At 34.3% G+C, this 13,809-nt stretch overlaps 1 protein-coding gene across 1 annotated transcript; it reads right to left on the bottom strand.

Annotated features, from left to right (window-relative positions):
* Nucleotides 1-5,965: 5,965 nt before the first annotated feature.
* LOC133785663 (uncharacterized) lies at nucleotides 5,966-7,968 on the bottom strand. Its single transcript, XM_062224884.1, has 3 exons — nucleotides 7,672-7,968; nucleotides 6,758-7,293; nucleotides 5,966-6,590 (listed from the first exon to the last, which is right to left on the bottom strand). The coding sequence occupies exons 1-3, from the start codon at nucleotides 7,966-7,968 to the stop codon at nucleotides 5,966-5,968; spliced, it is 1,458 nt and encodes a 485-aa protein (XP_062080868.1).
* Between the last annotated feature and the right edge of the window lie 5,841 nt (nucleotides 7,969-13,809).

Below are 13,809 nucleotides of genomic sequence, written 5' to 3' on the forward strand. Positions count from 1 at the left end.
GCTTCTTCCTTGTACTCTTTCCTGTTTGATTTCTTGTTCGTTCATTCTTTCGGATCTTCTTAGTTCCTACTCCATTTTCTTTTCTGTTTCATCCAAAAGAGAAAATTGTAAAAACTAAGACAAACAAAAAAAAATTATAACCTAGCCTATTGTACTACTGTCTATTAGGTCCATCTATCTATTAAAACTATCCTATTACAATTAAGTCAACTCGGGTAAATGGGCCTTAACAATTGAATCTTCCATGGAGGAGGGTTGGGTTCAGTATGTTGTACCCACTACTAATGGCCCCCTAACTTCCACTTGGACCCAAAAGATAGGAATTTGAACCCTCATCTTATTAATTTTTATTTATTAATTAGGCCCAATCTAATAATGCAGAGCAAATGGGCCTTCACATATTGGCTAACCCATAAGAGAGGAATTTAAACCTTACACTTTCAATTGAGCCCAAAATAAATATTAAAACCATTTTAATATTACCAAAATCCATAAATATCCACAATATAAAAAAAACAATACAAAATTGCAAAACTAATATAAAAAAAATAAAAAATAAAAAATTTATTTAAAACAAATAAATATCCATAACAAACTAAAGGAAGTTATACTAAAACGTCTTATTTAAAAAAATATATATCTACTAAACTAAAGATCTAATCTTCTATATCAGATATGACTCTAATCACATTATGATTCATTGTTCTAGACTCTGAAATCAAAATAAACTGTAAATTACTAGGGTTATAAACAATATAAACAAAACAGGGTACTTACTTGGTAACGAGACGACCCCTTTTTCTGATTTGTATGAATATGTGAGAACGTTCTGTACCAGTATAACTGTGGGCTCTGATACCACTTGTAACACCCTAAATTCTAGCTTTAATTGTAGAAAATAAAGATGTTGAAAAGTAACGTAATAAATCGTAAGAAAGTGTTTCCTTCTTTGTTGATAAGTTAAAATAAACATAACCCAGGTTTAAGAAAAATAAATTATAGTCTTTACAATAAAATAAAAATAAAACTAGGCAACATTTAATCATAAAGTTCATAATTTCCCAAGAAAATAACATGCAGCTATACGACCCCCACATATTCACACCAGTCCTGCTATTGGGAATCCGCTCGCTACCGGTCATCTAAGATTAACTTATTCTGCAAAAATAAAAGAGATGAATGAGCTTCTAAGCCCAGTAAGGAAAATAGACAACAATTCATACAGAAATCAATCATAAACTTATAGTGAATAATTTTACATGCAATACTATATTCATAATAGAAACCAAGGTCATAATCTATCCTATGTCACCATCATACCAAAGATCACACACATATCTAGATCATAAATTTTATCATGCAATCATAACATTAGTCATAACAATCATACCATATGTTCATACAAGAGTTCATAACAACACTAATTTATACTAATCATAGAAGATCAAAATATATCCTAGGTCATAATCATAGGTTATAGTCATAATAACAAGACAGATATAATAAAAAGATAAGTGATTATACATGGGTGCTAATTAAGCCCCGAACATAAGTCCATCATACAAGTTTGGCAATTGAGCCTATCGCACATAAGTCCATCATACATCATTGGACACCTTAGGTCCAGTCACACTTACCCCTTTATTGTACCTGAAATGTTAGGTCATACAAAACATAAACTATGTCATAAACTAAACTACCTAATTTTCCTTACCTTGAGTGTGGTGCACATAAACTATACTTGAGTCATTTATATGGTAATCCTTCTTAAAACCCTATTTCATAAACATAATACAATTATTAAAACATAAACTAATAGATCTAAAATTCAAACACAATCAAAACGTAACTATACCTCAACCTTAATCTTGAAGAAAAACCCTAGATCCTTAAATGCTTGCTTGTAGGGTTTTGACAATAAGAAAGGTAGCCTTGGTCGTGTGGCCTCTTTGGGTACTAGGGTCAAAGATTTGAAGAGGTGATGGTGGTGATGATTTCGACCTTAGGGTTTGTGTTTTTATGGTGGTGCACGACAACAATAAGGAGAAAGAGAGTGTGTGCGTGAGGGTCTTAAGAAGAGCAAGAGTGAATGAAAATTATGAGAAGGAATAGGCTCTATTTATAGGCTCTCAAAAATCTTAATTTCATTCTAACTATAATCCAAATTTAAATTAAAATAAAATAGTTACCTAACTTCTATAGAAAATATCTCTACATTATCTTATTAATATTTTTATTAAATAATTGAGGAATAATCTAACATCAAACTACATAGGAAAAATATATCAACCTCTAACTACCTAAATCTCGTAACTCTGGACTCACCTGTAGTAAAATCAACATAACTGAAGTTGTAGGAGTCTGATTTAAACAATCTTTATATCATTAGAAAGCTAATTCAATTATCTATAGCTTTTTAAAAATATTATTTTTCCAAAATTATAATATAAATGGGTCAAAAATGGGTTCGAAGTTATAGTATCCTAAAGTTATGAAAATTTTATTTAATTATCTAAATAACAACCTAATCCACAAATATCCTAACTAACCATAAAATAACAAAACTCTAATTCTCTAGCCTGATTTTGAATTTACTAAGCCCAAAATCTTATTGGGCTTTAGGGCTTTATGTAGACTCGATCCATAACAATTCTTTATAATACCATAATTAATTTATTCTTACACAATCACCCATTTTCCCACAAACAAGGCTACTAATATCATAAAGCTATACTATACTATAGTAATTATAACCTTTAAATATTTTTAAAAAATTAAACCTTATTCTATCACCAAAACTCAAGTTAAATCTACTCTATAAAATTAAGACAACTTATAATCACATAAATAAAGAGGTCTAAGAGAAAGGTAACCTCGGTTACTACAAGCTGGAGATTCAAATTCTAGCAGAGGTACCTCAATTATCTTAGTTTAGATTTTGGTTTTCTCTGGTTTTTGAAGTTTTATTGGAATTCTAAGTTTAAGAGATTTTGATTGATTTTTTAGATTGGTTTTGATGTTTCTGAGCTCCTGGGACCATTATTATGGTCAAAATTGTTAAAATCATGTATTTGGATGATTTTTGGGGAGTTGGTGATTCTTAAAATCTCTGGTTTTTTTGGGTTCATAGGTCGCGCCACGGCGCTATTCTTGGGGCACCGAGACCCTTATGAACTCAAAGGGGCAAGGAGGTGCCTCAAACCGTGCCTTGAGGATTTGGGCTCGAGGATCTCTGACTTGTTGCGCTGCAACCCTTAGTGGGGGGCATCACAACTCTAATTGAGGAAAATATTAGCAATAAGGTTTTGGGTTATAGGAACCCAAATGTAAGGGCTCGGGAATGGTTCTACTAACTGGGTAAGTGGAATTCAAGGTCTTGGAGGCTAGGACTCATTTTGGAAGCCTTTATTAGTTCGTTTCCTGATAATTATTCCTTGATATGGTTATGACTAGGGTGAACCGTTAGGCTCTAAAGGAAAGGACCGTACTCGGGGTCGCTGTACACTATTTACTCAAGACCTGAGGTAAGAAAACTACACCCGATCTGTGTTTAGGGCTTGGCCTAGCTTTTGAACATGGTTATAACTATGCTGAGAATGTTTCAATAAACATGTTGATTGCGCTGTACTTTTCTATGTTAAGTAATGACTGCTTATTTGTATGTCTGATTGAAAGGCTGGCTTATAAGTCGATGGTTATCTGTTATATCTTATTAAAAGGATCGGCTTATAAGTCGAGAGTTTATCAATTATATTCAACTGAAAAGCTTGGCTTATAAGTCAAGGATCTATCTATTGTATATGATTAAAAGCTTAGCTTATAAGTCAAGGATCTATCTATGATATTTGATTAAAAGCTCGGCTTATTAGTCAAGGATATATCTGGTTTACAAGGCTCGGCTTATTAGTCAAGGACATATCTGGTTTACAAGGCTCGGCTTATAAGTTGAGGGTTTAAAGGCTCAGCTTATAAGTTAAGGTTTTAAAGGCTCGGCTTATCACTCGAGGGTTTAAAGGCTCGAATTATGAGTCGAGGGCAACAATAGCATGCTGAATGCTGGCCGAGGTGGGTAAGCTAACCTAGAAGCGTTATATAAGCTTGAACGACCCTATGGCCGCGTGAAATAATAAGCGTCAGGTACGCTTAGCCAGACCTGAGGCTGGTTATATAGGGAATTGGGAATGAGCCCTGTTGTGACTTTATAGTCACTTATCTGGATTTAATGCATGCACGAGTAGGGTTATTAATGCTAGGCATGTTATTTATGATTTCGTTATCTGATGAATTACTACTTAGGAGCGTGATTATGTTTTCTTGCTGAGACTTGGCTTATAGTTGCTAAATGGTGGAGGTAAAGGAAAAGAAAAGTTGGACCAGCCATGAGTTGGAGAGCTTCAGGGGCATGGTGTACATATGTGGCCTGCTCAACCATCGTAGTCGAGGGTATCAGTTGGAACTAGGGTTGGACCCTAATTTTGCCGCTTAGGTCGGCTTTTGTATTCATTTTGGAGTTTGTAACAGCTTTAAGCTTTGTTGGGATCCCATGTATTGCACTCAAACTCTTTTAATGAAATGGTTGACTTTTGACTGACATTTTTAGTGCCTAAACATGTTGTTAGTTTCAATTACATGTTTTAAGTCCAAATAACTCGTTTAGCGAGTTAAGCACTATTTAATTATACAGTGTAACAATCCTGGATTAGGAGGAGGTTACATAAATGGTGGATAAGAATGTCATTTAGGCTAAATTTCACACAATAAACTTACAAATCAACTAACTCAAATAATACATTATTGCCCTTTACGATCCCCCCCTTTCAACATTTTTTCATTCCACGCTTCAATTTTCAGCACAAATGAGTTATAATCACTCTAGCATTTGTCTCTTGTCAAAAAAAAAATTCTTTTTTTTTTTTACAAGAGAACTTTTCAAGAAAGCACAAATGGATTAGAGCTAAGTAAATATTTTTACAAACACCCAAAGCTTTTCCATAGTAACATTTCTATAATATACCCCAAATTCCCACTTTACATCATATATCCAATCAATTCAACTCAACCTATATTTATGGTGCAAAATAGGATGAAGGTAAAAAATTTCAAGTTCATGGCTCAAAGTCAAAATCTTGAGATGTTTTCAAATATCAAAGAATAAAATAGGCAATATTAGGCTCAAAAAAGGACAACAAAAGATATTGCATATAAAATGTTAGCTTTTTGGCTCAAAGGTTCCAAAGAAATTCCTTAATCACATCTACACAACAAAGATTTAGAATTTAGCCTCAACACATAAATCAAGAAAGTTCTAGTTATCCCAATATCAACCGAACAATCCAAGTCCCTTCATACCCACACAACCATATTATGCATAGAACAAGTAAAACGACGTACAATCAAAATATATAAGATGACAATATCAAAGTAATCATGATAAATCAAGCACACAATCCACACATTCTCTACACATGACGAGTACTATCAAAGTATTATCATCATCGTCGTCATCATCATCATCATCATCATCATCAATGCCCATAGGTCTCAAATAATATATTGGTTAATACAGTCACCCAATAAATGGATCCTAACTACCCACATTATGAACTCAAAAGATAGACCCCTTCTCTCATTTTAATTTGATGAGACCACAAGGAAAAACTTTTGTAATGGTAAATGGATCCATCCACCTTGATTTGAGCTTTCTCAGTAAAAACTTAAAACATGAGTGGACATGCTAGACTTGTTGTCCTGGTACATATTATTTCCATGGTATCTTCTTATCTCACATTTTTTTAGTATTTTCCTTGTAAACATTGGAATGAGGCATAACAGTTGGTATATGTTCTTCTGAGGAAATTTTCTTGCTACCATTTTGTAAATGATCTACACCCATCTCCTCTTTTTGATCTTCACTCACTAAATGAAAGAATGATTCAATCCTCTTGCAAATATTCACAGTTACTGGCTAATTCCCATCATTGTAAATATCAAATCGAACCTTCTCTTCATTAACTCGCAATGTTAAATGATATGCTTGTACATCAATAAGTGCTCCATCAGTTGCTAAGAAAGAGTGACCAAGAATCAATAGAATCTCATGGTCCTCCTCCATATCCAACACCACAAAATAAGCAGGAAATACAAACTGATCCAGAGTAACTAAAACATATTTTATAACCCCATGTGGATATGTAAAAGAACGATCAACAAGTTGCAAAGTAATGGTTGTAGGCTTTACCTCCCCAAGACCCAACTTCTTAAAAATTGATAACAAGATCAAATTAATACTAGCACCAAGGTCACACAAAGCCTTATCAAATGACGATCCCCCAATATTACAAGGAATAGTTAAGTTACCTGGATCCTTTAGCTTTTGTGGCAGTTTTTTCTTAAGTATGGCACTACATTCCTTTGTAAGCTTCATAGTCTTATAATCCTCAAAATTTCTTTTCTTTAACATAACCTCCTTCATAAACTTAACATAATTGGGCATTTGCTCAAGAGAATCAACAAATGGAATGTCGATGTTAATCTTCTTGACTATCTCTAAAAACTTGGCAAATTTCTCATCAAGTTTCTTCTTTAGGAATCTTTAAGGATGTGGTAATGGAGGTTGATACATAGGAAGATTATCTTTCTTCGTTGGTGGTTTCTCATTAATACTTTACTTGGCTACTTTCTCCTCTTTTTCGATTTCTCATACCACTGGCTCACCCTTGTTATCCACCCTTGGTCAAGTCTTTTTCTCCTAAGTCACACTCCTTCAAACTCCTTACCAATTCTCAAATAAATGGCTTTACATTGCTCTTTAGGGTTCACTTCTGTGTAACTAGGAAAATCTCCTTTCTGCTGAGAACCAGTCGTAGTTGCCAATTGTCCCACTTGAACCGCCATGGAATTCATTGTAGCCCCCATGTTAGACATATGAGTTTTAATATTATCCAACCTTACTTCATTCTTATTAAATCTCTTGTTGGTCTCCATCATAAAAGTACCTAATATGTCCCCAAAAGATTGCATCTTCTCTGCTTGTGGCTGAGCATTAAAACCAGAAGGTGGTTGCAGGACATTCTTGTTATTATTATAAGAGAATTTCTCATGATTCCTCAACCCCGGATGATAATAATTTGGCATATTGTTACTCAGGTAGTTGTAATTTCCATGAGACACATATTGTGCTTGCTCTTGATTCAAACCAACCCCAGACTGTGATGCAGCATCATCAATGCTCTCAATGATAGATAGGCTAGTTTTGCTTTTTAAGGCAGCCACTTGATTAGATAAGGCAGCAATCTAAGTTGTTATAGATGTCATTTGATCCAGTTCATACAACCCAGCTATCTTTTGAGGCATTGAACACTCATTGGGCTATTGGCAATTATTAATAGTCATTTCTTCCATCAAATTAAATGCTTCATCAGCAGTTTTTCCCAATAACGCACCTCCAACAACATCTAGTATAATCTTGGTTGGACCTTTCAACCCATTGTAGAAGATCTGCACTTGCACCCATTTTTCATAACCATGTTAGGGCCAGCGACGTAATAAATCATTGAATCGCTCTGAAGACTCACAAAATGGTTCAAAGTCAAACTATCTGAACTGACCAATTTCACTTCTTAATTGAGCATAATTTGATGGAGGGAAAAATTTCACTAGAAATTTTCTTGCCATTTCATCCCATGTATTAATGGACCCTAGTGGCAGAGATTGCAACCAACTCCTTGCTCTATCCCTTAAAGAGAAAGGAAAGAGATGTAGTCTAATAGCGTCATCAGAAACACCATTCATCTTCATTGTAACACACACCTCTAGGAAAATTTCTAGATGAATATTAGGATCTTCAGTAGCCATACCCCCGAACTGATTATGTTGCACCATATTAATCAATGTCGGCTTCAACTCAAAATTATTAGTAGCAATGGCAGGATTAGAAATTCCAATGAGGTTCTCATTAACAACAGGCATACAGAAATCACAAATTGCCCTTTGTTTTTGTGGTTATGGTTGTGGTGATGGTGGTGGATTTTCTTGGACGTTAACTCCACCATCATTAGCACCTGCGTTGTTATCTCCTTGATTGTTATTCTCCATTGCAAATAACCTTTGTCTTGCCCTTATCTTTCTGAGTGTACCTTCAGTTTCAGGATCAAAAGGTTCAATTGGATTAGAGCTTTTAACTCTTCGCATAAACTGTCCACAATTCAAGAGCAACAATGAAGTTAGGAACACATAAAAATTAAATCTAATGTAAAACAAAGACTTATGGAAATAATATTAATAAAAATGAAAAAAAATTCAATCCTTGGCATCAGCACCAAAAATTTGATACTGATTTTATTATCGCAAGCGTACGACGTTATTATAGTATAATTTTAATTTAAAAGGATGTCAAACCTACAAGGATTGATTTATTAATTTTGCTAATTACTAAACTCTTAAGCCTTTAATTTTAATTAGAGAAATTGAAAATAAGAATGTTTAACAAAATAAATAAAAGAATAAAATAAGAATGATGTACAAATTGAAAATCAAAGAATGTAAACCTAGAATATTGATTTCCCAATTTCAAATTACGAATCTCAATTCATCAATTATGCCAATCTATTATCCTAATTTGTAATTTCAAGAACCCTAATTTAAATCATCTATCTTTCTCAAGTGTAAATGAAATTAATTAACAAGATACCTCTATTCAATATTAATTGAACAAGAATTCATTAAGCAATATGGTTCTCTTAATGAAACTCATAGAAATCATGGAATTTGTAACGTCTTAAAACTCCTAATAAGATTTAAGGTTTGGATTAGCATGTCGGGAGGGCACGTGGAGCAAATATTTGGATTATATTAATATATAGTTGAGTATGCATGATTTTTTGTATTAAATATGCTTTAAGACCTGCTTTTGTTAAAACGGGGCACTTTCGTAATTTTGATCTGTTAATAGTAAAATTGTAATTTTACGTGCCATATGCTTGAGACCACATTATTATGTGGATATATTTGTGACATTCGGCATGAGACGGTCCTTTTGAGCAGTTTAGTGGAAAAGTCACAACGGGCATAAATACTCGGCCTGGAGTGAGCCAAGGGATATTTTGGTAATTTTGCATATTTTGGGGAATTATTCATAAATGGAATTAATTTGGAGAAATATTTGGGTTTAGAGGATTAATGGATTAAATTGTGAATTTGTGGGGAAATTTGAGGTTTAATTGGAATTTAAGCCAAATGACCAAAATGCCATTGTGCTTAGTTTTGAGGTTGATCAAAGTTATGGGCAAAATGGTCATTTGGCCATTAGTTTAGGCAAATTGGGGACTAAGTGCTAAGCACTTTTCATTCACGTTCTAGGCTATTCTTTCTTTTTCTTGTGTTATCTCCAAAGTTATCAAAGACACAAACTATCAAAAAGAAACTAAGCTTAAGCTCTTAAGTTTGAGGGATTTCAAGGACAATTCAAGCTTCCAAATTTGAGCTGCCAAAGATTATCCCTAACCTAAGGAATTTCATAATCCAAAGCTTTAGCAGAGGTAATTTCCATGTTCTTGTTCTTCATTGTTCTTGGTGTAAAATTGAGCTTTTAATTTATTTAGAAATTTTAGGTTGTATATGGGTATATATATTGGTGATAGGAATTAGTTAGTCTACTGAATTGAGGTATAAGTTTGGATTGAAATCCTTAATTTGAATGTTGAATTCGGATATTAGAGGAAAAGTTGAGTTTTAAACTCAAAATTGAGAAATGAGATTTTAAGGTGTTAATTGCATGTTTAGTAGTGTTTTGATGTGGTATGTGGGTTATGTTACTGAAATATGGCCGAAATGTTGTGTAAAACTGATGGAAATGTGGTTTTGGGTCGAATTGAGGTGGCTAGATATTGTAGAAAGTCGTAACTTTCGAATTGTGGAAGAACACATTGTTTCATGGCTTATTTTGGGTTTCTGGTGACCTAGCGCGACCACGCTAGGTTGTGACGCGACCGTGCTAGTGTCCTAGAATTGGTGGGATTTTGATTTTGGATTTCGAGACTAGTGGCGTGACCGCTCCAGTGCCCCAAAAACCCTAAAATTCATTCCCTGAATTTTGGGAATAAGGCTCGGGGTTCCGAGGGTCTGTCTTGGGGGCTCGGGGGATGTTTTTAGTACCACGTTAACTGGGTTGGTAGTTCCTAGGGTTAGAGATTAGATTGGTACTCAAGATTTGAGTTTAGTCCCTAATGAGTGCTTTATTTACGTTGTGACTAGGCTTCCGCGGGCTTGGGAAAGGGTTCGCACTTGAGGTCATTCCATCTGTAGCACAGGACCCAAGGTAAGAAAACTAGCATATGCACATGAAACATATTGGTTGTCATGCATACTATCATTGAATTATCTGGGAACGATTGGTGCAATTGACATTCAGCCATCATGTGTAATGTGGGCCAGTCGACCATTGTGTGTAACATGGGTCGTGAAGGCAAGTCTAATTTAAGGGTGCAGTCTCCACTCACTCAGCATGGACCGTAGGATTGGTGCCAAAGTATGCACCTCGCTCAGTTGGGTCATTCAGCAAGACTGTTGTCCTGGGCCATGTAAATGATTCATGCGATTGAAATAAATGTACTTTGTATCTGTGAAGCATGTATTTATTACTTATAAATAATTGGATTATCATTATTCCATGTGGGGTTTTCTTGCTGGGCATTGGCTCACAGGTGCTCTATGGTGCAGGTAAGGGCAAGCTAGAGTTTGATCAGCCATGAGTTGGAGGGCTTTGGAGTGGCGTGTACATATTCGGCCTACTTGCCCATCACGGTAAAGTTATTTTGAGGAACTTAGAACATTAGTTCGGTTTTGCCGCTTAGGTCAGCAATTTTTCAATGCTTAATATTATTATCTTTCGTTTATAAACTTTTGGGATCTCAGGTATATATTCAAACCTTTTAATGAAAAGTTTAATTTTATTTACCAAAATTTTTAGTACCTAAACCATAGTCTAATTTTATTTACACTTTTGTGTAATGACCCAACTAATTCTAAGACTTTGGACCATTAAAACTACTATACATAGACATTATTCTTAAGAAAACATACATACGAAACAGTCATAACTTTATTAAAAACTCTAAGTAAATGTTGAAATACACAAATCGGGGTATGGGATCCCATTGTTTGAAAATAAAAGATAACTTTAAATTAAATGAAATTGTTTACAAAACTAAATACGAAAAATACATAAAAACATAATTTAAAAGACTAAAATAACGTCATCATCGAATTAACACGCAGCCCATCCATTCCATTCAGCCTCAACACACATGTCAAGCTTCCAAGAATCCTTCCGCCTCCGTATCTAGTTTCCTGCATCACACTAAAAATAAAGGAATGAGCCTAATGCCCAGCAAGGAAAATCTACTAACAACATACAACATAAATCATAAACATGAAACTATATCATAAACATATACTACAAAACATATGACTATAAAAACGTATATCATATAGAACTACAATATTAATGGCCATTAACTCATTAACATGGCATGTGATAAAACCATCTAGGTCATATGTCTACTAATTGAGGTAGGTTAGATCACATGGTAGTATATGATAACTCATCTAGGTCCTCTGTCTACTAATCGAGGTAGGGTAAATTATAGCTCTAAACCATGAAAATGATAAAAAAAAAATCTTGGGGCTTGCTATCTAAGCAAGTCATATGCCCAAGCGACTACAACATAAATTCTTGGGGCTTGCAATCTAAGCAAGTCATATGCCCAAGGACTACAAAAACATATTTATACATATATATATATTATAGCGTAAAACATATCATAACATAAACATATGAACACATAAAATCTATCATATTTTCCTTACCAAAACCGAGATATTTGAGAATAAATGCAGGACTTGGAACACTTCTAAAACCAACAATAAGAATGGTGAGTATTTCTAAAAAGTAAATAATAAATGTGGAAACTAAACCTTCAAGAAGAAACTTACTAAGAAAGATCTTTTAGATTTTAAGAACCTAATAAAAAAACAATATCAAAAGTTAGGATCTGAATAAAGGAACAAAAGAAAAACTAAAGTAGTTTTAGAGAACTGGACTTAAAGAATAAGAGTACCTTAGTTGACCTTAAGGATTGCTCTAACTTCAATACCGAAATACATTAATCCTCACTTCCCAAGTATTTTATAAAGCTTAAGAATTGCAAAGCTTTTTCCCAACCCAAGTGTTTATCACTCTATGGTAGCACTAGTACCTTGGAGTCTTTGATCACAGCTTGAAGAGTGAGAGGAAGGACTGGGTACTAGGTCCTATTTATAGAGTTCAAGGAGTGAAATTATCCTATAAAAAAAATACTTAAATCCTTAAATAAACATGATTATGACAAGTGTCATGATCTTAGTGGTTCTGGAAGGTTCTAGAGTTTCTAGATCTTCCTTTTATTTTAAAAAAAATACTTAATTTCATTCTAACTATAATCCAAATTTAAATTTAAATAAATTAGAATCCTAACTTCTAACTTCCTAAATCTCGTAACTCTAAACTCACCTGTAATAAAATCAACATAACCGGAGCTATAGAATTCCGATTTAGACCATATTTATAATTCAATTATCTACAACTTTCTAAAAATACTATTTCTCGAAATTCATAACATAACTGGGTCAAAAATAGGTCAGAAGTTACAGTACCCTAAAGTTACAGAAAATCTATTTAATTATCTAAATAACAACCTAATCCACAAATAAACAAGATTGTGACAAACTTCATGCTCTTAATGGTCTTGAAAGATTCTAGAGCTTTCTTGAACTTTCTTTTATTTAAACTATAATTAAATCCTTAAATAAAAATGCACACGACAAGTGTCATGATCTTATTAATTTTATCTAAACCTTATAGTATAATAAATAACATCTTTATAATCAGCTATATTAATCAAACCTTATGTTATAATTAAAATTCTTAAACTATTGGTTAAACTTATAAAATCTATAAGTGTTGCTACGAGTGTTCAGCTAAGTTCCGGCTTGAACCAAAATCCACAGTAACTATCATACTACCACTACTACCACTACTACCACTACTACCACTACTACCACTACTACTATCTAACTAGCTAGGTAAATATTCTGGGACTCTACAATTCTCCCCTACTACAAAGAATTTCGTCCACGAAATTTACTTCCCAAACCATTCCGGATACCGAGCTAACATGTCTTCCTCCAACTCCCACGTTGCCTCCCGTTCAGAACTATTACTCCATAGGACCTTGACTATCGAAATACTCTTAGACCGTAATTCTTTCATCCTTCTATCTAGAATGCTAACCGGTAGTTCCTCGTAACTCAAGTCTTCTTGGAGTGCTATCTTATTGTACTTGAGGACGTGAGATGGGTCTGACACATATCTATGCAGCATCGAGATGTGGAACACATTGTGGCTATTTGCTAGAGCTGGTGGTAGGGCTAATCTATATGCAACTGCTCCCACTTTGTCCAATATCTCAAAAGGACCTAATAACTGGGGACTAAGCTTGCCTTTTTTCCCAAACCGCTTCACACCTTTCATAGGAGATATCTTTAAGAAGACTTAATCTCCAACTTTGAATTCCACATCACGCCGCTTGGCATCCGCATAACTTTTCTGACGGCTTTGAGCAGCGAGCATACATTTTCTAATCAGCACTACTACTTCCTGAGCTTTTCTAACAGCTTCGAGACTAAGAAGTTGCCTTTCTCCTACCTCGTCCCAATGTAATGGCGATCGACACCTCCTTCCATAAAGTAGCTCGTAGGGTGCCATCCCTATCG

The sequence above is a fragment of the Humulus lupulus genome, chromosome 6 (assembly GCF_963169125.1).
Source record: "Humulus lupulus chromosome 6, drHumLupu1.1, whole genome shotgun sequence".
Lineage (NCBI taxonomy): Eukaryota > Viridiplantae > Streptophyta > Magnoliopsida > Rosales > Cannabaceae > Humulus > Humulus lupulus.